Genomic DNA, 23,644 nt, shown 5'->3' with positions numbered 1-23,644 from the left:
GCAGGAACCTGGTAGCAGGAGCTGATGCAGAGGCCATGGAAGAGTGCTGCTTACTGGCTTGCTCTCCATGGCTTACTCAGTTTACTTTCTTATACCACCCCAGACCACCAGTCCAGGGATGGCACTGCCCATAGTTGTCTGGGTTGTCTCACATCAATCATTAATGGGTTGATATCTGATGAAGATAGCCCTTCAAGTAAGGTTTCCTCCTAATAGATGGTCCTAGCTTCTGTCAAGATGGTAAAAATCCACCAGTACACTTTGTTATTCTGGTAGTTTAAATAAGAGTTGTCCTCCATAGTCTCGGGCTTTTGAGCACTTGGTGCCCCGTAGGCAAATAGCATTGTTTGGAGAGATTTAATAGGTGTGGCCTTGGTGAAGGAAGATTACCACTGGGAACAAGTTTGGAGAGTTTAAAGACTCCAGCCCCTGTAGTTCACTCTCTCTGCTCCGTGGTGTAAGGTGTGTGAGCTCTAAGCTCCCTTGACTGCTCCCTTGACTGTTGCTTATTTCCATGCCCCACTCCCACTGCACTCTAACCCTCTGGAACTATTAGCCAAGGCAAACTAGCTCTTCCGTAAGTTACCTTGGTCTCGGAATTTTATCCTAACAGAATGTAACTAATATAGCCTGTCACTTTAGAACAGTTTCCAAGTATTCTGGCAGCCTTCAGGTGAAGATATAGAACCTTCAGCTCTGCCTGCATCATGCCTGCCTAGATGCTGCCATACTCCCACCTTGATGATAATGGACTGAACCTCTGAAAAGGACCTTTAATTAGGTTGTCCTTTTTAAGACCTGCCTTGGTCATGGTTGTCTGTTCACAGCCGTAAAACCCTAACTAAGACAGAACTTGGTACCAGGGACTGGGGTATTGCTGTGATAGGCCTGACCATGCTTTTGTTTGAAAGAATGTGGATTTGGGGACTTTAGATTTGGAAAGCAGTGAAATGCTGTAAATCAGGTTTAACTGGCCATCCTAGTAGGAATATGAAAGACTTTGTTGCTGAGAGTAATTTGAACTGTGAGACCTGGCCCAAGAGGTTTCAGAAAAGAATAATTTTAGTATGTGGCCTAGAGACTGTTGTTGTGTTATTTTGGTGAAAAATGTGACTGCTTTTTGCACTTGTATGAGGAGTCTACCTGAGGCTAAAGTAAAGAGATTTATCTTAATTGCATTGGCAAACGAAGTCTCAAAAAAGCCCAGCAGAGACTTTATTCTCTGCTTAAGTCATGCAGAGCAATTTAAACACACATACCAAGCTTAGAAAGAAAAACTATTAAAATATATGGTTCAGGTATTTCAGGGGCACCAGGAAGTGAAATGGAGCTGAATCCTGTGCTTGAAAGACCCCTAGGGGGGAACCCCCACTCAAATCTCGGGAGGACGTGCACCCAAGGAATCACAAGAGACCGTCTTGATGTAATTACAAGAGGTATTTTTAATTTCGGGGCGCTCCGGTTTGGCACCACAGCTATCTCACGCAGGAGATAGTGGAGCCGACCACGAGGCTTGAAAGTTAAGGGTTTATATAGGGAAAAGGTCTGAGGGAACAAAGGGATCAGTGTGGCTGTACATGACTGGCTAGTTCAAATATTAACTATTACGTGCTGAGCAAAGTGGAAAATTCCTAAGGTTGGTGTTAATCTGAGTCAACAGAGCATCTGACCTTAAACCATATCTGCCCAGACATGTAGTTTATGTTTTCTTGACCTGCTAGTTCTCAGGATGTCTAACAGACTGTTCATTCTCAGGCCTATGTGGGCCAGCTTGTGATGGATTCTTAGGCCCATAACTTTTCTTCCTAGTCAGCACAGGTCTAAAGCTTTAATTTTTCCTTTCATGCTCTAGGAGATAGAAGATTAAGGGAGTGGGACTTTGGAGCAAGATCCTGTCCAGTTAAACTTAGATCCAGGCATGGTGATACACATCCTTAATCCCAGGAGATAGAGCCAAGCAGATCTCTGAGTTCAAGGCCAGCCTGGGACAGCTTTTCTAAGTGAAGAAAAGCTTAAATCCAGACTTGGTGGTATACACCTTAAAGCCCAGAAGACAGGCATACTGATCTCTGAGTTCAAGGTCAATCTACAGAGTAAAATCTAGGAAAGCCAAGCTCAGGCAGTGAAGGAGTTGGAAAACATTGAGGTAAAATCTTCTGGGAAGTGCTTCTGAGAGAGCACAAAGAAGCTGTGTTCCAGAGATAACCAAGGTTGTACCTCGTGCTGCAGCAGGACTTGGTAATGTGTAAGAGTCACCCAGGTGGCACTGGTTTTGAAGGCATGAAGGGGTCATGAAGAGCAGCTGGGGCTTGGCTCTGTGAGAGGCCAGAGAAGGCCATTGGTGAAGCTGCAGCCTCAGTTGCAGTTGATGGCCCAGGACTGCAAAGGAGTTAAGGCTTGGCACCATGAAGAGAGCCTGTGAGAAGCTATTGGTGAAGCCTAGTTGCAGAGAGATGCCAGTACCAAGGGATGATCACCAAGAACAGCAGCAGCAGTGGAGTGTATCAACCTGAGCTTCAGAGAGTGTAAGATTAAGTTTTCAAACTGTACTGTAGGAATTTAGCCATTAGTTAAACTCAATGGGAGACAGGCTCCCAGAACCTAAAAACAATGGGAGACCCGAAATTCCCAGAACCCAGAAACAAGGGAACCAAGATGACCTGGCCAGAGAACCCAGAAACAACCTGGCCCAAAGCAATTGCCAGGTGGATAGCCTGCTCCTAGACCCTAGCACAAGCCAGCACCAATAAGAAACCACCCCGTACCTTCCCCTTACCCCAGTCTTCCCTTTTGCCCCAGCAACTGCACAGGAATAAAAAGCTGCCTAAGATCTTGCTTGAGGCCAGACTCCTCTACCCCTGCGAGGGATATGAGTCTCGCCCCAGCTAGCTGGAATAAAAAGCCTCTTGCAGATTGCATCAAGTCCGTGACTTGGTGGTGTGTGGAGTCATTGCTCCCGGGATTTGAGTGTGGGGGGTTCTTCCGGGAATCTCACAGGGGCAGAGCTGGAGAAGTGATGTCAGCCCTTTGGAGGAGTCCAGAATATGATGTATGGATCCCAGACATTGAAACAAAAAGCTCTAACATTGAAGTTGCCTTGGAGACCCCAAGATGTTTGAGATGCCAGAGTTGCAGGCTATCAGCTGAAGAAAGCTGCTAACAGGGAATGGAACCAGCCCAGGAGAAAGAAGTTTGTGGTAGTCAACAAAGATGAAAAAGGAGTTGGAGATCTGAAGACTGCTTTGACATCAGACGTGGAGATGCAGAGTTTGGAGTTTGCCCAGCTGGTTTCCTGTCTTGCTTTGGGGATTACAGTTATGTGATTGGATGAATCTCAGAAAAGACTTTGAACTTGGGACCTTTAACATTATTTAGACTGCTATAGATTATGGGTTCTTTTGAAGTTGGATTAAACATTTTGCATTATGTTAAAAAAAAAAGAACAGTTTCCATCTGTACAGGAAGACCACTTTCATTGCCCATCTGTGAGACTTCAGTACAAATAAAGGAGGAAAACAGAACTCAGCTGTCCAATCAGATCAACTGAACCCACCTTGAGTTAAGGCAGATGATCAAGGCTCAGACAGATAACCCTTGATCAGTGGTTCTCAACCTTCCTGTTCTGTGCCCCCTTTAGTACAGCTCCTCATGTTCCCTACATAAAATTATTTCATTGCATGCTTGCTTCGACAGTACATATTCTAAAATGCAAATGATACAGAGGTTAGCATGGCCCCTGCACAAGGATGACACGCAACTTCATGAAACATTCCATATTTTTCTGTCTCCTGTCCTGCAGTGACTTGATGCACCAGGGTGAGTTGGTACCCAAGGGGGCTTCCCCATATCCAGAGAAGAAATAGAGGGAGGGATGGAGGGAGGTGCTGGGGGAGCACTGGGAGGAGAGGGGTGCTGGGATCAGGATGTAAAGAGGATAAATAATGGAAAAAATTATTTTGCTGCTACTTCATAACTGTGACTTTGAAGCTGTTATGAACCATGATGTAAATATCTAGTATGCAGAATATCTGATATGTGACTCCTGTGAAAGGCTCGTTTGACCTCCCACAGGAGTCGAGACCCACAGATTTGAGAAGCACTACCCTAGATCTTCCCGTTTACCAGACTCCCTCCTCCAACCATTACTCCTGGTTAACCAAAATAATTACAATCTTGAAGCGATAGTGGTGCCTGGCAAGCCATGTTTCGGAAAAGACATTAGCCACCACAATTGTTATCACAATGGTTATAACCTTCCTGATACAGTGCTAAACAGATTCTAAAACCAGAATCCCAAGACATTACAGTCACAGTAGCTCACATGGCTGTACTCTTTCCTAGAGCCACAATGTTGGGGAGATTTTGTTCCCAAAGACTTTATCTGAAGTGGATGCTCTTCTTTATCAACATCTTGCTCCATTTCCAGGAATATGTTCCTTCCATGTCTACATTCAGATCTGCCAACTGGGCTGAGGTTGTGCCTCATGGGTAAAGCCCTTGCCTGGCTTGCAGGAGAGCTTGGCTTCACTCTTCTGCATGCTAAGAATTGAATCTCAGCTCGTCTTATTTCACACCCCATGTTCTTAAACATCACACCATAGAAACTGAGCCCAAAGGCTTGGAGAGAATTTCCTTCAAATATTCAAGGATCTGGGACCTGGATCTATTCAACATTCAGAACAGATCAAATAGCAAACCTGTAATGAATGTTTTGTCAACTGCTTCAGCCGTGCTCACTTTGTGCCTTTCCCTGAGTTATGATTACAATTAGCTGTGTACCTCTGTTTTAAAAAGGTTTGTATCTATGTCTTACTCTGTGTTGCACAGGGCCTTCCTTGTATATAGAAATAGTCTATACAATTTTGTGGGGATTCCTGGCTACCTCTAAAGAGCTCACAAAGTTCAAACAAATATAATCCCTCCTGCATAAAGTAAATTAAGTATGTAGGAGAGGCAATATTTCATTGACAATAAATACCCCACTGCTTCATAAAACATCACACAGCCAAACGTTCAGAAAACTGGACACAAAGTTTGCACACCTTGTTTTGATTTTAATGGTTAAATCTTTTTCTTCCTATATGTTATTAGGTAACAGCGCAACATTGTTTCAGCTTCTATTTCCAAATCGTGGCGTTAGAGGGGAAAACAAGGGTAAAGAAAAGAAAGCAAAGGCCCCTGACATACAGTCGGCACTCCGTATAACTAAAAAATATAAAACCTTCAAGACTCAACATTTTCATACTTACATATCCTCTGGCATCCCAGGGGTTGGTGCTGAAAAGTGAGATGTAAGCCGAAGGTCGAGAACTACACTTCCCATGAGGCTGCTCTTTGGCACGCAACTCGGTCATGACGTCGTTGCCATGGAAACGTAGGAGCCTGCTCGGCCCTACTAGGAGCTTGTGGCCTGCCTAGGTCAGGATCATTCCCCACGCGGAGCCCAGGACATCTCGGGCAGCGCAGCCACCATGCCCAGGTATTGCCGAACCAGCCTGCGAGGCTCACACGACCTCCCCTCTTTCCCACCGGGATAGGGAAGGAACACGGACGGGTGGAGCGGAGGTACCCAGCCCTGGCGCTGTGGGCGAGACTGGGGTTGGACGGAGCAGTACCTCGCCGTCACCATCCCCCATCCCTATCCCACTCTCCTACCCAAAACCCCCAGATCTAGAGCTTGAGGATTCTGTCACAAACTAGAAAAGTAAGCCATTTGAAAAGATCAACTCCATCCATTCGCTGATTGCAGTGAAGTATTCTGAGAGCCACATGCTGTTGCGGGGCAAGGGCATGGTGGAGAACCAGCTCCTCCCCAGGGGCCTGCCTGGTGGTGCAGGGCTTCTGTACTTTAGAGGAAAGCACAACCTCTCTTTGAAGGCTCAGGGCTGGGGGTCTTGATGTCTTGTGGAATACATTTGAACATTCATCTCTACAAGGTCCCTTTAAAGTACCCGAACCTCCGAATGGCCTACAAAGATGTTAGGGAGAAGGCCAAGGGTCCTCCAGAGCGCAGTATATATAGATCTTTCACCACTTTCTGGGTCAAAGGTACTAACTGCAAAAGAGTTTATGAAAGACGGACTTGGAATTGAGTCCGTTTTGCTCCACGTTCTCTTTGGTTACTGTAGTGAAACTCTGAGTGCAGGGGTTTGTTTGTTTTGTTTTTGGGAAGATTGAAGAACCCTTTCTTTTACTGGGTACTTGAGAAACAGAGAATCATATTTTGGGAGAACGGCGTGTAAACTGAGCAAGCAGAACTCTTGGCTTATGAAATAAGAGTTCAGTTCATTCAGGATTTCGGTTTTGACCTTGTTTTCCTGTTTTGACATTTTAAAATACTCTCGTTTTGTTTTTGGGTTCTGGGAATTGAACTCAGGGCCTGATGCATGCTAGGCAGGCATGGTATCACCAGCCCTGATTAACTTTATTACCAGCCCTGATTCAGGTTCTAGTCTGGTAATAATTATAGGCCATCAATAGCTTTTTGTGGTTTAAAACTAAATGAACAGTGACAATGTAACAATCACTCTGGCCCCCAAAGCAGATATTCTTTTTTTTAAATTGACATTTCATAGACAAAAACAGATCCGAGCTGGAGGATTAGCATAGAGGCTTGCATATATTAGTTGCTCAACAAATACTTGCTCAGGACTGGAAGATGGTCCGGTGCATAAAGTCCTTGATGTTCAAGCATGAGGACCTGAGTTGGTAAATGTAAAGTGCAGAATTCATGTCTGTAAACTTGGGACTTAAGGGGGTGGGGCTAAAGACAGGAGGGTCCCTAGAGCTTGGGGACAGCTGGTCTACCCAAGAGGGCAAATAGGCATCCATTCATTCTCTCTGCTCTTGACTGTGGGTGGGAGTGGTTGAGGCAAGCTGCTGCTGCCTTAACCTACCCTCCACGCTGGGACTCCTGGAATTGTGAAGCAAATAAATCCTTGCTTTGTTGGGGTGTTTATTACAGCAGAGGAATGGATGCTAGGGCACTCTGTTTATAAGCATCAGTACTCTTCGTGAACCATTTCCAGGTGAAGAGAGTTAGAAAAAAAAATCCCTTAGTGTTTTACCTAACTATCAGGAAATAATATTTTTATAAATCTGAGTGAAATAAAATTTCTCTGCCGGAAATAAATATCTCTAAGGAGTCCCTTTGTTTCTCTGCTGTTTGTCTTTCTACTTATACAGTGAAACTCTCTGGGAAATCGCAAAAGCTGAAGTAGAGAAACGGCGATGTCATGGAAGTGAGGGGGAGGGAGCTGAAATCGGAGAAAAATCTGTTTTCTTCATTGGCAGTAAAAACGGGGTAATGCTTTTAATATTTTTCAGTTTTCACAATTTAGCAATCAGTGACAAGTCTTACCTTAATACATTGATAAAATGTACGTCTTCTCAACTCTTTAATCAAATGTTCACCCTGATTTAGCATAAATTAGAAAGGGCTTATCATTGGTGGGGGGAAGTTATAATCATAAAGAGAATGTCTGAAAGACTTTCAACTGTTTTTATGTCAGAATTCGACACATTTGTGCCTTCTGCTTTGCTTGCATATAAAGGCCAGGGTCCCCCGAAGTCTGAGTCAGCGCCTCAGTAAGTCAGTCTCTTAATGGCCTTCACTCTGCAGACTCGGTGCCTTTACTTTTAAGACTCTCTTTGAATCAATTGACTTGTGCTAGTGATATGATTAGAGACTTAGTTGTTGTGGAAGGTGTGAGGAAAATGAGGGGGTACTCCATCCTCTGTAAGGTCAACCAAGTGTATGGAAAATGTGGGATATAGCTACCCAGCAAATGTGGGTGTCTTGTCCATGCACGGAATTCTTGCGTGTGTGTGTGTGTGTGTGTGTGTGTGTGTGTGTGTGGTGGAGGGGCTGCTAGCAGCATTGTCCACAAAGGATCAAGGCTTGCGAGCCTCCAGGCGCTAGAGCCTCTGCAGGGTCAGGCTGGTTTCTCTTGGGAGTTAAAGTTACTATTCATTCTCTGAACATCATGCTTTCACTTGAGGCCACTGACAGGAAGCTGAACCGGTGAGGCTACGTGTTCATTGGGCAGCCTGAGAACCCCTCTTTTCTCAGCACCTCTTGAGAATTGCCTCCAGAACACCAGACATCCCATTTGGGGTTTTCATCTTCAGTATTCTTAAAAATTATATTTACTGGCATAAATGATCATATAACAACAAGAGACAAATTGGAGCTAGAGAAATGGCTGAGAGACTCTGGCTGCTCTTCCAGAGGGCCGGGTTTGAGTTCCAACACCCACATGGTAGCTCATACCTAGCTGTTACTCCAGTCCCAAGGGGTCAGAAACCCCCTCTGCTCTGCTCAGGCAGCAAGCATGCATGTGTACAGACATACATGTAGGCAAAACTCCCATATACACACAAATAAATAAACAAATAAAAATAAAATTAAAATATTTTTAAAATATGTGTTTTGGAAGAAACTAATGTGAATTGAAATAAGCAGGATGAAAATTTTATATATAACTTGTTCTGTTGTATTAATGTGTTATATATTAATTAGTATATAAAAGATAAAAAATTTATGGATAGTAAATGTTTAATCATTGTATTTTCATTTTACTTTTAATTTCTGTTCTCTCCAAATGTTTTCTTATTGGCTCATTCACTGCTGTTCTTAATTTAAATCTGAACAAGCACACACAAACACATATATCATAACAAACAGACACATACATAAAATTCTCATAGGAATTTTTTATCTTTACAGTTTTTAACCCAACGTGCTACATGGTTTTGCCGTTGTGAGTAGGGTCATTTTCTTTCTTTTTAGTATTTTTTAATTTAAAAACAGTTTTGGTTTGGTTTGGATTTTTGGAGACTGTCTCCACTATGTGTAGCCTAGGCTAGCCTTGAACATGCTTTAACTTCCCAGGGGCTGGAATTACTACACTAGTCACCAGTGGGTGTAATACTTGAGCCATTTCCTGTTAGGGGCAGACACATATATAATGACCAGTGCTAGTCTTGTGGTCCATAAGTTGTGTCACATAAGATATTCTGAATAAAGACTATCCGAATAGGCTCTGCCAACATGGTTGACTGTAGCCAGGCATGCTCCCACACTGAACACCCACGCCCTGTCCTCTACCCATCTCTGCAGGTCACCATTGTTCCTGACTGCTTTACACTGAGAGCCTGTTTGGTTCATGTTGATGTTTGTGAGCCCACTCCTTTACATGGTAGCAATAAGTGGCCTATATAAACCAGTTTGTTCATTTTCTCTAATGTAAATTTTTGTTTGTTTGTTTGTTGTGGTTTTGGTTTTTTGGTTTCTTGAGACAGTATTTCTCTCTGTGGCCCTGGCTGTCCTGGAACTCACTCTATAGACCAGGCTGGCCTCGAACTCAGAAATCCGCCTGCTTCTGCCTCCCAAGAGCTGGGATTAAAGGCTTGCGCCACCACTGCCCGGCTCCCTAATGTAAATTTAAGCCAGATTTTCTCTTGAAGATTTGGGAGCACCTTAAGGGGCCAGAACTTTTACAGATATTGTTCTGTTATTTAACACCTGCTTCTGGGTTATTCTGTGAATAAATAAATACCTGATTAGTTTATTTTGAAAGCCAAAGAGAAGTAAATGCGTCCTTCTCTTGTTCTAACAGTGATCACCCTTTCTCAAAGAAACCAGAGGCCTTGCCTGGCGCCTTGTTCTCCTTCCAGCCCCACCCTCCTTCAGCAGCAGGTATCCACAGAACGTCTCTTCTGTACCAGCTGTCCAGGAGTGAAGTGTGAAGTGCACAGTCGCTCCTGTGAGGGACTCGGTGGCAGTGCTTATACAGCACATATGGAAATGCCACGAGAGAGAGACTAGTGAGATGGTGAAGACCAAGAAGAATGCAACCATACCTAATAGCTTTATATTCCTTGTATGGCTTGTCTTAATTTGTCTGCTACATAGAGGTTTCTAGTGTTGCAGTTTTGTATAGCATTGGCCGAACTTAAGTGTGTATGTTTTATAGTATTACGAAAAGGTCATTCGATCTTATTGTATTGCACATATACTCTGGAGTGGTTTATTACTATCCTTTTGGTAAAAATTATAACATATTTAGGAGAGAGAAGAGAGAGACAGACACACACACACACACACACAGAGAGAGAAAGAGAGAGAGACACAGAGAGAGAGAGACAGAGAGAGAGAGAGAGACAGAGAGAGAGAGAGAGACAGACAGACAGACAGACAGACAGACAGACAGACAGAAACAGAGAGATTGTCTCTTTGGCAAGTTTTCCAAACTTTTCCTTGAAGCCCAGGGTCTTCCTGCAGTGGGGCTGGCCCTGCCGCTCCATTCACACCCCTTCTCTCAAGGGGTCATTTATTTTTTCTTCTCCACTGAACCAGTCTCTGGGTAGGATGTGGGTTATGTTTCACAGTTAGTAGCTAGAGCCTATATTTCTTGACTCCTAAAAAGGAAGTTGGAAGCAACACATCTTCTAGGATTAAAAGCTAGTGCTCTGACAGGGTGACTAAGCTGTCAGCCTGAGGGTTCCTACAGCACATCTTGTGTTTCTGTGTTAGCTTGTGTCTTTATTTCCACTTCATCAGTTGGGATGGAAACATTGTTGAACACTCTCATCAGGCTAACCGGTAATTAGCATTGCTGAGTAAAGAAAGTTTAAGACAGCTGTCAGGTGACCACAAATGTGAGATGTGATTTGCTAATGTTTGTCATCTGTGGACTTGGTAATTGTAATAATAGCGGTGTGGTTACTCTGTGACAGAACGTTGACAGCTCACTTTCCCCACTTATCAAACTTTGACGCAATTCTGAAAGTTTCTAGTTTTTTGTTTCCAGGTAATTTATCATTCAAATGATTTAAAAAGCTATTTTGGGCCACAGTTACAAACACTAATAAAATTTTCCACGTGGGTGACTGTAACACAGTATTGTTTCTTCTTGATTTCTAGGGAAAGACTACCATTATCCTAAGGTGTCTTGACAGGTGAGCATTCCGCCACGCTTCTTACCCAGCACTCAGGTTTGGTCCAGCTGCAGCAGGCAAGTTAGGGCTCCAAAGACACAGAAGAGAGATCATTTTGAGACTCAAAATATTTAATTCTCAATCTTGATTACAACTTGAAAGATATTCTGAATCTTGAATACAACCTTTAAGAGTACCTTTAAAGATAAGACTAAGAAAGCCAAAAACATTCATCATCGACACTAAATGTTCTAGTTCAAAGAAGTGTCACCGCAGTTACACAGAGCCTCCATTGGTGTTCTTGTTCTTTGGGGCTGTAAGTTCTTTTTATTCTGCCTAATCAATGAGCAATGGTTGCAATCAGTGTTTCCTATAATAAACCATCCCGTGTAACACTAGTTTATGATAAAGCGCAGCCAGCTGCGACATTGAGTGCAGACAGTTCATTTAGGCTCTCGCAGTGTACCCTGAAACGGGATGTTTTTTCAAATTGTGGTTTAACCGTGTTAGATATTTTATTTTAGGGGAAGCATCTTGCTTCCTAAAAGAGCTATATCTTTAAGGAAATATAACTAAGTAATACTTGGTGTGTATGCCAAGAATATCTGCCAAGATAAAGTTAAAATATTTCAACAAGTAGAAATATGCAAATCACAAATTTTAAACTTGTGATCTTTGTTCTCCTAGTTTGAACTAAATATAATATTATTCTGCCGGGTAGTGGTGGTGCATACCTTTAATCCCAGGGCTTGAGAGGCAGAGGCAGGCGAATTTCTGAGTTCAAGGCCAGCCTGGTCTACAGAGGGAGTACCAGGATAGCCAGGACTACACAGAGAAACCATGTCTCAAAAAAACAAAAACAAACAAACAAACAAACAAACACACAAACAAAAAAAAAATATATATGTATTATCCCACCTCAAAAAGGAAAGAAATCCAGCATTGGACGGTACCTGCTGCTCCTGCAGAGGACCCAGGGTTGCTCCCCAGCACCTACATGGTAGCTCACAACTATCTGTAACTCCAAGGGACCCAGGACCTCCACAGGCTCCTGGCATGTACATGGTGCACACACATGCACATGGTGCACACATGCATGCTCGTGCTACACACACACACACACACACACATGCATGCAGGCCCTATTCATCTACATAAGATAAGAAAGTCTTTAATTAAAAAGGGAAATAAATTCTGTCATATTCTATAATATATGTGATATAATATTCTATAATATTTGAGGATACTATGGTAAGTGAAATGAGCCAGTCACCAAACAGACAAAGCTGTCTGATTCCTTCTGTATGGGGTCCTCAAGCAGTTAGTCTCACAGAAGCAGAAGTGAGAGGGGTGAAGCCAAGGCTGGGAGGAAGGGATGTGGGACATTATTCAGTGCATAGGGAGTTGAGGAGTCACGCGGAGTGCACAGCAGTGTGAATGAAGATGCTTCACACTATGAACTGCACACATAAAAGGGTATGCTTGTACGATTTAGTTTATATATTTCTTACATTTAAAACAAATATATACCATAAATTGCTTTCCAAACAATTTAAAGTTGCATAAGTAATTTATTAAATAATTTAAATATTTTTCAAATCATTTGTTGGTTTTATGTCTTTGTTCATATAATTTTTTTCAACTCTCATATTTTGGCTGAGATTTGAAATAAAGAGCAACATAAAAATCTCCCACTGTGTTCTCACTAGGTGCCTGGCATTTGGTTCTCTGTTCAAACATTGAGGCTGATCAAATGAGTTAGTATTTGCCACACGGCGTGGACTCAGAAAGCTAGGGACAGAGCATGGCCCTTGACACTGCCAGCTCACTGTTTCTCCCCAAAAGGCGACCATCCATTCCAACAATGTTATTCACTCTGCCCCTGCCACTACAGCCCCCAGGACAGTGTTTGAGGGGCTTGTTTGTGTCTTGTGGAATAACATTGTTATAGCTTTACCTTTTTGTTTTGTTTTGTTTTTTGTTCTTTTTTGAGACAGGGTTTCCTCCGTGTAGCCCTAGCTGTCCTAAAACTCACTCTGTAGACCAGGCTGGCCTTGAACTAAGAAATCTACGTGCCTTTGCCTACCAAGTGCTGGGATTAAAGGCGTGTGCCACCACTGCCCAGCACTAGTATCCATTATTAATATAAAATATTCAATATTATTAATAAAGTATTTAAGAGGAAATGAAAATGGGTACAAGTTGTAGCAATAGAAACCAGGTCCACCATCATGCTAATAATGTCTGCCTTTATTGTACAGGGATGAGCCAGCAAAGCCGACCTTAGCTTTGGAATACACGTATGGAAGGAAAACCAAGGGGCACAACACAGTGAGTCCATCCTGGAGCTCTCTCTCAGGCCTTAGCGGGAGGCCACGGTGCTGAGATGGCTTACATTATCTGCAAATAGTAAACATGCCAGTGGTGCATGTCACAGATGTCACAGATGTCACAGATGTGGCCTTTCACCTCACAGCAGCTCAGCTGACAGGAAGCCCACCTTATCTGAGAAAACATTTTAGCTTTCTCTCTTGTTTCTTAAAGTGTTGAAAAGATGTATTTGCAGTTTCCATACAGTTCTCTGGTCTACTTGTGCCAATTTAATAGAGAGTTCCTTGTCTTGTATGTAGTGCTTCTGCTTGGGGTTTGGGTTTTGTCTCTTTTTCTACCGTGTATCTCAGGCTGGCCTGAAACTCATTATGTAGCCCCGATGGCCCCAAGTTTGCAATCCTCCTGTCTCAGCTTCTAAGCATTGCTAAGTTACAGACAGACATGTGACAGTAGGCCCAGCATGAAATGAATTTCTTTGGAATTTGATGGTCTAGGGTTCTTTGCCCACTTACAGTACAGAGGGCACTTTTCCTCTTTTCAAATAAAAATAATATTATTACTGCCTCCATTCTTATAATTTAAAAATTATCTTTAGACTAGTCTGTAGACTAGCTATATTCTGAACATATTTCCTCTTCCAAGTCCTCCAGACCCTCCCCTCCTCTCTGCTCCCCTAGCTTCATATTCTTTCTCTCAAAAGTGGTGGGGAAACTGAAGCAAACAAAACAAAGACAAGAAGACAAAAACCACCAACCCATAACAACAACAACAAAAGCCACAACAGAAAAGCCTGGAATCATTCTATATTTGTCTACTCCGTTCCTGAGTGTGAAGCCTGCCAGGAGTGTGGCTGATACCCAATGGCACTTCACTGTGGAGAACTGATCTCCCCTCTCCCTGCAGGGACCAACTGCAGAGTCAGGAACCTGGTACCCACTTCCCTTCTTCATGCGGGGATTTTCTCTAGCTTGAACTTGTGCAGTCCTGGTACATTCCATCATGGTCTCTGTGAGTTCATGTGTGCATCAGCCCTGTTGTGTCTGGAAGCCATTTCCTTGGGGTCATCCACTGTTTCTGGCTCTTAACAATCCTTCCACCTCTTCAACATAGATCCCTGAGCCTTTCCAGGAGAGGTTTGATAAAGACATCATGTAGGGCTGAGTGCCCAGGTCTCTCACTGTCTACACATTGTCCAGGAGGTACCTACCCTAACACAGTAGGTCTCTGTGTTAATTACTGTCTATGGCTAGAAGCTTCTCTGGTGATCTGTGGGCATACTTGTTGTTAGGAGCCACTTTATTGCTGTGTTCACATAGAAGAGTAAGAGTTTTCCCCTTGGCTCATGACCTATCTAATCTCAGGTTCATGTCCTCACTAACAGTCAGACATGGGATCCACCTCATAGAGCAGGCCTTTAATCTAATCCAAAAGTGGTCAGCTGCTCCTGAGACCTTCGTGAGGGTTCTGTAGCAGTATGTCTTACAGGCAGGTGAGTGCTGTCAGGTATGTAGCTGGGTGATGCTGACGGTCACTCTTTTCCTCTGATAGTGTTCAAAGTGTCTCCTAGCACTGTGAATGCTAACCATAGGCATGAGCTTCTAGTTGAGCACAAGTTCAACTTCTCCATGTTTGATGACATAAGCAAGCAGTGTCTCCAGCAATGGGGCCTTCCCATCCCGTTGTGGGGGTAAATGATAGCATTGGCTGCAATGTCGGATCAGTGTGGAGGTGGTCTGTGGGACCTCTGTGGCCAATAACTCAACAAAATGTAACCCATTTCTGGTATTGAAGGTTTTACTTGGTAGTATATAATCTCTAGTGGAATTTGCTCCCCTCCCCCTGCCACACACACTATATGGTAACTCCCAGTGTCTTTTTTTTTACTTATTGTTTACATGTGTATCTTTGTGTGGGTATTTGCACATGAGTCAGGTGCCTATAGAGACCAGAAAGGGGCATTGGCTTGCTTAGAGCTGGGGTTGCAGGCGGTTTGGAGCTGCCTGATGTGGATGCTGAGAACAGAAGCAAGGCCCTCTGCAGGGCAGTGAGCACTCTTACACTGAGCCAGCTCTTCCACCCCTTAGTGGTTCTGTTTTACTTCAGGGGCAGTTGTTTTTATATACCCAGGTTGGTCTCTCACTCCAGAATGGCCTTGAGCTCACAGTCCCCCTGCTCAGACCTTCTGAGGGATGATAGTAGAGATGTAAATCACCATATCCATTTTATGAGTTACTTTTGGCTTCTCTAAAAATCTTCTAAAAAAATGGGGCTTGAACTGTGAAGTATATGTGAAAACATACTGTTCAAAATTTAAATTACTAGTTTTTTTTTTAAAAATAGAGTTGGGATTGTAGCTCAATGTTGGAGGATTTGTCTAGCATTCTTTACTCCTGAGTTCAACTTCTAATATGTTGGGAGGGGGAAAAGTGTAAAATTGGTAGTACTGCTGGAGACCACAGGCCTAACTGAGTCTGTTTCCACCTGTTTTAATGTCTGTTCAGAGAATTTTAGAAACTGTTCAGCATAGAGGAAAAACACAGAGTAATATATGGCGTGGGGACAGAAATTCCTAGGTGGAATTGCTTTTGGATGTCTCATAGTAAGGGGATCATTTCTTAAACTTAGGTGTGAAAGAACTTCCACACCAAGGCACATTTGTATAGGATGATCTAGTTCCAGCGTTTGCTCGCTGGAGTGTGTATCAAAGAATTGTTTGGTAGGACACACCCACAATCCCAGCACTCAGGAGGTGGAAGCAGGTGGATCTTTTTGAGTTCAAAGTCAGGCTAGTCCATGTAGCAAGTTCCAGTCCAGTCAGGACTGTGTAGTGAGACCTTGTCTCACAAAATACAAAAGAAAGACAGAAAAAGTTAATATGACGTGTAATTGTACAAGAATCGAAAGTGCCTGCTCTTGCTTTCCAGATCTACCTGTGAACGTGGGTTATTAAAACCGAGAAATTAAAAACAAAAGAATACACTGAGATGCAGGAGAATCTCATTTTTGTGATTCACATGGTTTATGATTTGAGTTATCCTTTTTATGGGAAACTTGAAACCGCTCTCACAACTTGACTTCCCGAGAAGGGCTATAAAACCTTCCTTTGTCACATTGTAAAGCAAGGGAGATTTTCCAATGAAAACTGATTCACTCCGCAGACATTAGTGATTGAGTATCAACAACAGTAAAATGGTTTTAGAGATTATGAGAATTTGTCTCGAGGAAAGGAAAATAACATATTCATCTAAAATTCGCATAACTGTCACCCATCATCCTAGTTCATGGTAGCAGGTACATGAAGACCCAGGTGACGACTGCCTGTCACCTGTTTTCCCTCTAAACTTTGGACCATAACACGGGGATTTTCTAAACCTATTCTCAGAGCTTCACATCTTTGTCAGATTAAATGTTTCATTATGAGTTTTAGATGGAAACACACTGTCAGTTCCTCATACAGGGCAGGGTGCTTGCTCTTCAGATGGGGAGATATCCCAGGGAGCAGTCCTGGATCATACTGGTTCAAACTGCATAGCTGCCTGGCTTTGTCCATCCCCTCTTAGCTGAAGAGTCCTCCAAACTGAAAAGCTCGGCTACCCTTATCCCTCCCACCTGCCCCACACCTGTCATCACCATGGCAGCCTCTTGGGGTTCTCGGGGAACGGTTTGCCCAGGTCTTACAGCTCGTTCATTTGTGAGCATCTGTACTTTTAGATCAGAATGCTCTATTTCACTGCTATATGTCCATCGGGAACCCCAAGTGTGCTAAACTGAATAATTATACCTAAATGTTACTTAAGTATACATTTCATGTGATAGTGTTATTTATAAACTTGGGAGCACTGTTTATACCTTCTATAAGGTATAAACAGAATTGGTGTTTATTTTCATAGAAAAGTGTGTATCACTTTGTTCTTTAGAACACATTTGATGTATTTCAAGGTATGAATAGAGGAAGGAAAAAGTTTCAAGAAAGAAGAAAGTGTTTATGAGGGCTGACTGTTTTGTATCTATAATTATTACTGATAGGTGCTAATAAAGTATAACAAAACACTTAAAAGTTTGAAATTGAATACTTTTAAACCCTCTATTTTCTTTCAGCCAAAAGACATTGCTCACTTTTGGGAACTGGGTGGAGGAACCTCTTTACTGGACTTAATCAGCATACCAATCACAGTGGACACCTTAAGGTGAGCGGACTTAATCAGCATACCAATCACAGTGGACACCTTAAGGTGAGCTGGAGTCACAGGCATCCAGGACTCCCCCCTCCCCCCGCCCCCCAGCATAGACGTTTTGTATTGTCTGGGAGTGACCGCAGCCCTTCCTTCCCATGAGCTTGGACTGTACTGCTTCCAGAGAAGTGTTGAAAGACCCAAAGCTCTGGCCAGGGCTGAGTGAGGTGCATCCTGCCAGCAGTGTACTTCACAAGCCTGCTAGAGGGGAATGTCCAATAGGACTTGGGTGATGAATTTATTTTCAAAAGTATGAAAAGCTTGATTCTTTCTAATGGATCTTAGTGTGAGTTAACCCTGCCTGGGGTTTGTCTCAGCTGGCTGCTGTCAGTCTCCCATGGAGTTTAACACACTAATGTCACTGGCCTCCATCCAAAGGATGCCTGCATTGAAGAGGAGTGGCCTCTCTACTGAATCAGAACCAAGGGGTAAACCCCCAAACCACAGACACTCTCATGTATCCATTGTGGACACTTGTGACATTTCTGTGTTGCTGGGACCTGATCTTAGGCAAGAAAAATGAATAAATTAAATCTGGGATATTTCTCATTAGAGATTGACACAAACCATTGCTGTTGCCTAAACCAAATACAGAGGACCCAGCAAGTGTTTGTCACATTTCAGGCCTGAAGAGCCCTAGGGACAAAATCATGCCTTCTTTACAAGACATTTGCTTTTCTCATTCGTAGAAGTTCATTCTCATTCATTTTGAGACAGGGTCTAGCAATATTGCCCCAGGTAGCTTTGAACTCATAGAGATCCACCTGAATCGAATATTTTTAAACCCTCTATTTTCTTTCAGCCAAAAGACATTGCTCACTTTTGGGAACTGGGTGGAGGAACCTCTTTACTGGACTTAATCAGCATACCAATCACAATCGACTTCTGAGTACTAGGATTAAAAGCATGCAGTATCATGCATGTGTGGGTGTGGGTGTGCATGTGTGTGCCTGTGTATCTACGCACATATGTGTGCATGTATGTGTGTGTGCTCATGAGTGTGTGTATGTGGGTGTGGCATGTGTGTGTGTATGTGTGTGCCTGTGTATGTGTGCACATACATGTACTTGTATGTTTGTATGTGTATGTGTGTGTGTGTGTGTGTGTGTGTGTGTGTGTGTGTGCACAAGTGTGTGTGTGCATGTGGTGCATGAATGCCTGAGATTGTGGAGATCAGAAGAGAACATCAGATCTCCCAGAGCTGGAGTTATGTCAATCGTAAGTCATTCAGGATGGTCTGGAGCTCCACAAACTAGGTTCTTTTTGTTAACAAGCTTCTGGTTAGGCTCTGCAGTGAGGAGCACAAGGCTGGGTATCTCAGCTGCTGTTCAGTATATGCTGGAACCCTGAAATGGACTTGCTAGCAAGAGAGTTAGCAAAGAGAGAGCCAGCTTCCTTCTTTTGTGCCTTTAGATAGGCTGCCAGCAGACAATGTGCCCCAGATTAAAGGTGGATCTTCCCACCTCAGAAATTTACATTTTAAAGAAATCTCTCACAAGCATATCCAGCCACTTGGATTTTTAGTTCATTCCAGTTGTAGTCAAGTTGACAACTAAAAAGAGTCACCAGAGACTCCATTGGACAAAACTAAGGTTATCATAGCTTCTGGAACCCCATCTGGTGCAGACCCGTGCAGCCCTGCGCATGCTGCAGCCCTGCGCATGCTGCAGCCCTGCGCATGCTGTCTCAGTGAGTTCAAGTGTGCACAGGACCTGTTGGTTCCTGGTCCTCCATCCTCTTGCATTCTTTTTGCCTCCTCTTCAGCATGGTTTCCTCAGCCCTGAGTGGGGAGAAATTTGACTGAGACAGTGGGTTTAGGGCCGAGTGGTCCAAGGTCTCTCATTCTCAGCATAATGTGTGGCTGTGGGTCTGTTTGTTCCTGTCTTCTGCAGGATGCTTCTCTGATATGGCTGAGCACTGATCTGTGAGTGCAGTGGAGTGTCATTAGCGGTCACTTAATTGCTGTATTCTTTTAGTGGAACACAAGTGTTTGGTTTTATCAGAGGTCCCTAAGCCAGTCTCGGGTTCTTGGTTACACAAGCATTGTTAGGTATGGGTTCCCTCTTCTGGAGTAGTGTGGGACATCCACTTGGGGCTAGGGCTGCTGAGCGAGGCAGACACAGAACCCAGGCTGCCACCAGGAGGGTGGGCATTGGACTGTGAGAAGATGCAGGATTCCACTCTGGGGTGAGGAAGGTGTAGTCTGGGGTCCCCACAAAACTGCTGGAGTCGGGCTCCAACACTCGGGTACTACAGACGCTGCTGGGGGCTGCAGAAGAGCCAGCTCTGGGGTCCCTGGGCCAGGGACGTCAGAGTGGGCCTTAAATGAGGTCAGATATTGGTTGTTTCCTCTCACAAGCTTTGTGAACTGTTTTACCCCCATGTCTCGTAGGCAGGACACCGTTGTACAAAGAAGGGTTTGTAGCCGAGTTGGTGTGTGTGTCTCTCCTTTGGTAGTGCACAGAGTACCTTGTTCCAAAGATGCTAGCCCATAGGGGTGAAGGCTCTGTGTAGTCACCAGCTTGATTTCTCTGTGTTCAGTGTGCTGTGTACACGTTGGCTTTAGCAATGAGGCCTTGTTGCCATTTTGTGGAGAGCAACCTATAGTCTTGACAGCAGCCTAGGTTGTTTGAGGGTTCACATGGAACCCCTTTGGCCAACAATTTAACTAGGTGTGACCTGTTCCCAGTACTGGGAGCTTCGTTTGGTGACAAGATTTTCAGTTAGGCTTTATGTACACAATGCAGGTCCTGCGACTCTGCTTGTAGAACCTTTCCCTAGGACATTAGCTGGTTGTTTTGGTTTTGGTTGTTTTGGTTTTGGTTGTTTGGCTTGGTTTGGCTGGTTGGTTGGTTGGTTGGTTGGTTGGTTGGTTTGTTAAGAAAAACTTCACAGCTTCATAGTTTTACATTTGACTTTGTTGTTGTTCCTCCTCTTCCTCCTTTCTTCTTTCTTCTTTTCTTTTTCTTCCTCTTCCTTCCTTTTTTTTTTTTTTTTCCAAACAGGATTTCTCTGTGTAGTTCTAGCTACCCTGGAACTCTGTAGACCAGGCTGGCCTCAAACTCAGAGATTTCCCCTGCCTTCCAAGTGCTGCACTCAAAGGCTCTTTGATGGAGATAAGCCAAGCTCCCTAGGAACTAGCAGGTTTGTAGTTGCCCATTGAGAAGAGGCAGCAAGAGTGGAGATGGTGAGGGCGGTGAGAAGCTAAGAGCCCGCTACCACCTTGTGTGGCCAAGAGGCAGGAAGGCTGCAAGCAGAGGCCCACTCGCCTGACCCAGGGCAAACTTGTATGCAACCTGACTCCTCCTCACTTAATCTGAGACTGGGCCACACAGACTTGTGGAAACTTGGGTTTCTACAGGAAGTGAAAACTTTCCGTGTTTCTTTAATACCTCACATGTGGGATCTGAAGCTTCCTAGCCTCGGCTCCAGGACAGCTGGACCCAGCTTGGGGAGAGGGAAAGGATCGAGTTGTAATGAATTAGGCCCAGGTCTGGGTCCAAAGTCGGCTGCAGTTAGTAAGGACCTCCCTGCCTGTAGCTGCTAACCACAGAGGTTTGTTTTTATTTTTTGTTTTGGGTTTTGGTTTTGGTTTTTGGTTTTTCTTGATTTTTCGAGACAGGATTTCTGGGTATATCCTTGGCTGTCCTCACTCTGTAGACCAGGCTGGCCTCAAACTCAGAAATCTGCCTGCCTCTGCCTCCCAAATGCTGGGATTAAAGGCGTGCACCACCACTGCCTGGCTCCACAGAGAGTTTTTAAACTGGAATTGGTTTGATACATAATTTCCTTGTTTTGGGCAGACCCCAGCACATAGAGGAACTGATATATTGCCACATTCAATTAGATATTGTTTACCCTTGACTAATGTTCATAGAACACAATGTTTCCTCAGACTTTGATTTGTAAGGGTCCACAATTCACTGAAGAACGACCCCCCCCACTCATATAGTATGTAAACACAAAGAGCGTTTTATTCTGTAGAGGCCCAGCCTGCTGGAGTCTCCCATTACCAAGATAGAGAGACTACCAAATTAGCTTGCAGGCCTGATTTAAAGCACATTAGGGAATTCCAGGGTAGATGACCTCTATGTTAATCTGTTGGTTCCATCTCTAGGGACATCCCATTCCCGGGACCTGGGGGCTGGAAACTTGCTGGGGAGGTCTGGAAACTGCTGCTGACCCATTGTCCTTGCCTCAGGCCAGATGGCAGGGCAGTTTCTGAGGCCTGGACTGCCTGGAATTGCCCAGTTCCTGGAAACAGATTTAGGGCTAGTCTCAATTTGTTCTATTGCAAATTCTCAGGTCAGTTTGCAATAAAACATTTCCTGTGGACTGGTCTCACGTTAAGAATTTTTGAGCTATTATCCTAGCTAACAGTTGCTATAAAGAAGTTACAGAGCTACACAGTGCTAGAAACAAAAAGTCAGGTAGTCTGTTTCTGTTCTGCCTGTTTTCAGGGTTAAAAGTGATTTTTATGCTATACTATTTGGCCATAGTAAAAAGGTTGCACCAGTCTTATAAAACAAAACCAAACTATTATGATAAAGCTCAAAGAGTAAAATTAGTTTCTTACTACTCCACTGTTTATAAACTTAATTAGGTGACATCGAAATGACTGGCTGGACAGTAATCTTACAGATATGTTTGATATTAATATCTAACGGACCCTTACTAAACTGAGATCACAGGCACAGATTTGAAACACTGTTTTGTATGAATTACCCAAAATATCTGGTTTGACTGACCCCATAAAAAAACTCAATAGCATCATCTTTGTCTCCTAACAGAATATTTGCCTGTTGAGTAAGAATGTTGGCTGAGCTGGGTGTGATGGTGGACAACTGTGATGCAAGCACTTGGGAGGCAGAGGCGGGCGGATCTCTGTCAATTCCATGACTGCCTGGTCTACAGACTGAGTTCCAGGACTGCTGGGTCTACACAGAGAAACAGAGAAACTTTGTCTCAAAAAAAAAAAAAAAAAAAAAAAAAAAAAAAAAAAAAAAAAAAAAAAAAAAAAAAAAAAAAAAAAAAAAAAAAAAAAAAAAAAAAAAGAAAGAAAAGAAAAGAAAAAAGAAAAAGAAAAAAAATGCTGGCCACAATTAAATGTCTGCATGCTTATTCTGAACACTTTCTAAAGCATTCGTTCGTGTGTGTGTGTGTGTGTGTGTGTGTGTGTGTGTGTGTGTTTCAGTTGGTTAAAATGCACAACATAGCAGCTACCACTCATGCACTTGTTGGTGAGGCCTTCTGTGGCGTTGACACATGTCCACTGTTGTACAGTCAGCACCACCACATTCATTTCAAGGACTTGTTTGTCTTCCTGCGGTGAAGTTCCTGTCCGCTCCTAGCAGTTTGACTCCATGGTAGCTTATCTAATGAGGTCATGTAGTATTTGCCTTTTTGTAGCTTTTTAACCTAGTATAATGTCTTCAAGGGCATAGTATACCTTCGTAACAGTGGGTAATGCTTCATCATCTGTGCATACTGCAGTCTGCTCTCCCTCTAGCTATTGTGGATGGTGCTGCCATGAACACTGATATCCACATACTGGCTCAGTCGTAGCTTCCCTCTGGGCATAGTGGCTCATGCCTATAATCCCAGCAGTCTGGGACCTAGGCAAGCAAATGGTTCAAGGCCATCCTTGGCTACATAGTAAGTTCCAGAACATCCAGGGCTACAAGGTCTCAATAAACAAATAACAAAAAATTCTTCAGAATTTGGGCATAGACCTGGAAATGGGATTGCTGAACCCCACAGTACTTCGCTGTGTTGGTTCAATAACAGTCGCACTGCCTCCCATGGCTGCTACCCTATTTTATATCCTTGCACAGTTGTGAATTTTCTGTATTTTCAGCAGCACTTACTTCCTCTTGTCTTTTCTTAGGTAATGGCTACCCTAACAGATGTGAGACCATGCTCTCACTTTGGGTTTTCTTTACATCTTGCTCATAATTGAAATTGTTGAGCATTTTTAAAATTTTTAAAAATTTTATATGTAGTGGTGTTTTACCTGCATGTTATGTGTATCTGTGTACCACATGCATGCAGTATCTGCACAGGCCAGCAGAGGGTGTCAGAACCCCCTGGAACTAGAGTCAGGCACTTGTGAACCAGTGACTCCAACCTTCTGAACCACC

At 43.5% G+C, this 23,644-nt stretch overlaps 1 protein-coding gene, 1 long non-coding RNA gene and 1 other non-coding gene across 4 annotated transcripts in view; 2 read left to right on the top strand and 1 right to left on the bottom strand.

The window, feature by feature from the left end:
* Positions 1–5,339, bottom strand: part of LOC116080827 — a 30,620-nt gene extending 25,281 nt beyond the window's left edge. For both annotated transcript variants that reach the window (XR_004114627.1, XR_004114626.1), the window contains exon 1: positions 5,250–5,339. This is a non-coding gene — a long non-coding RNA (uncharacterized LOC116080827). The remainder of the gene's footprint in view (positions 1–5,249) is intronic.
* LOC116081235 lies at positions 3,680–3,781 on the top strand. Its single transcript, XR_004114759.1, has one exon. It is a non-coding gene; the product is annotated as a U6 spliceosomal RNA (small nuclear RNA).
* Positions 5,340–5,362: 23 nt separating the features above from the next.
* Positions 5,363–23,644, top strand: part of Dync2li1 (dynein cytoplasmic 2 light intermediate chain 1) — a 34,065-nt gene continuing 15,783 nt past the window's right edge. The window contains exons 1-5 of the mRNA XM_031357426.1: positions 5,363–5,479; positions 7,186–7,303; positions 10,928–10,962; positions 13,203–13,272; positions 17,371–17,459. Coding sequence (XP_031213286.1) covers positions 5,472–5,479; positions 7,186–7,303; positions 10,928–10,962; positions 13,203–13,272; positions 17,371–17,459 — 320 coding nt within the window. The 5' untranslated portion in view covers positions 5,363–5,471. The remainder of the gene's footprint in view (positions 5,480–7,185; positions 7,304–10,927; positions 10,963–13,202; positions 13,273–17,370; positions 17,460–23,644) is intronic.

The sequence above is a fragment of the Mastomys coucha genome, unplaced genomic scaffold, assembly GCF_008632895.1.
Source record: "Mastomys coucha isolate ucsf_1 unplaced genomic scaffold, UCSF_Mcou_1 pScaffold6, whole genome shotgun sequence".
NCBI classification, from domain to species: Eukaryota; Metazoa; Chordata; class Mammalia; order Rodentia; family Muridae; genus Mastomys; species Mastomys coucha.
This window is presented reverse-complemented; position numbering and strand designations above follow the sequence as displayed.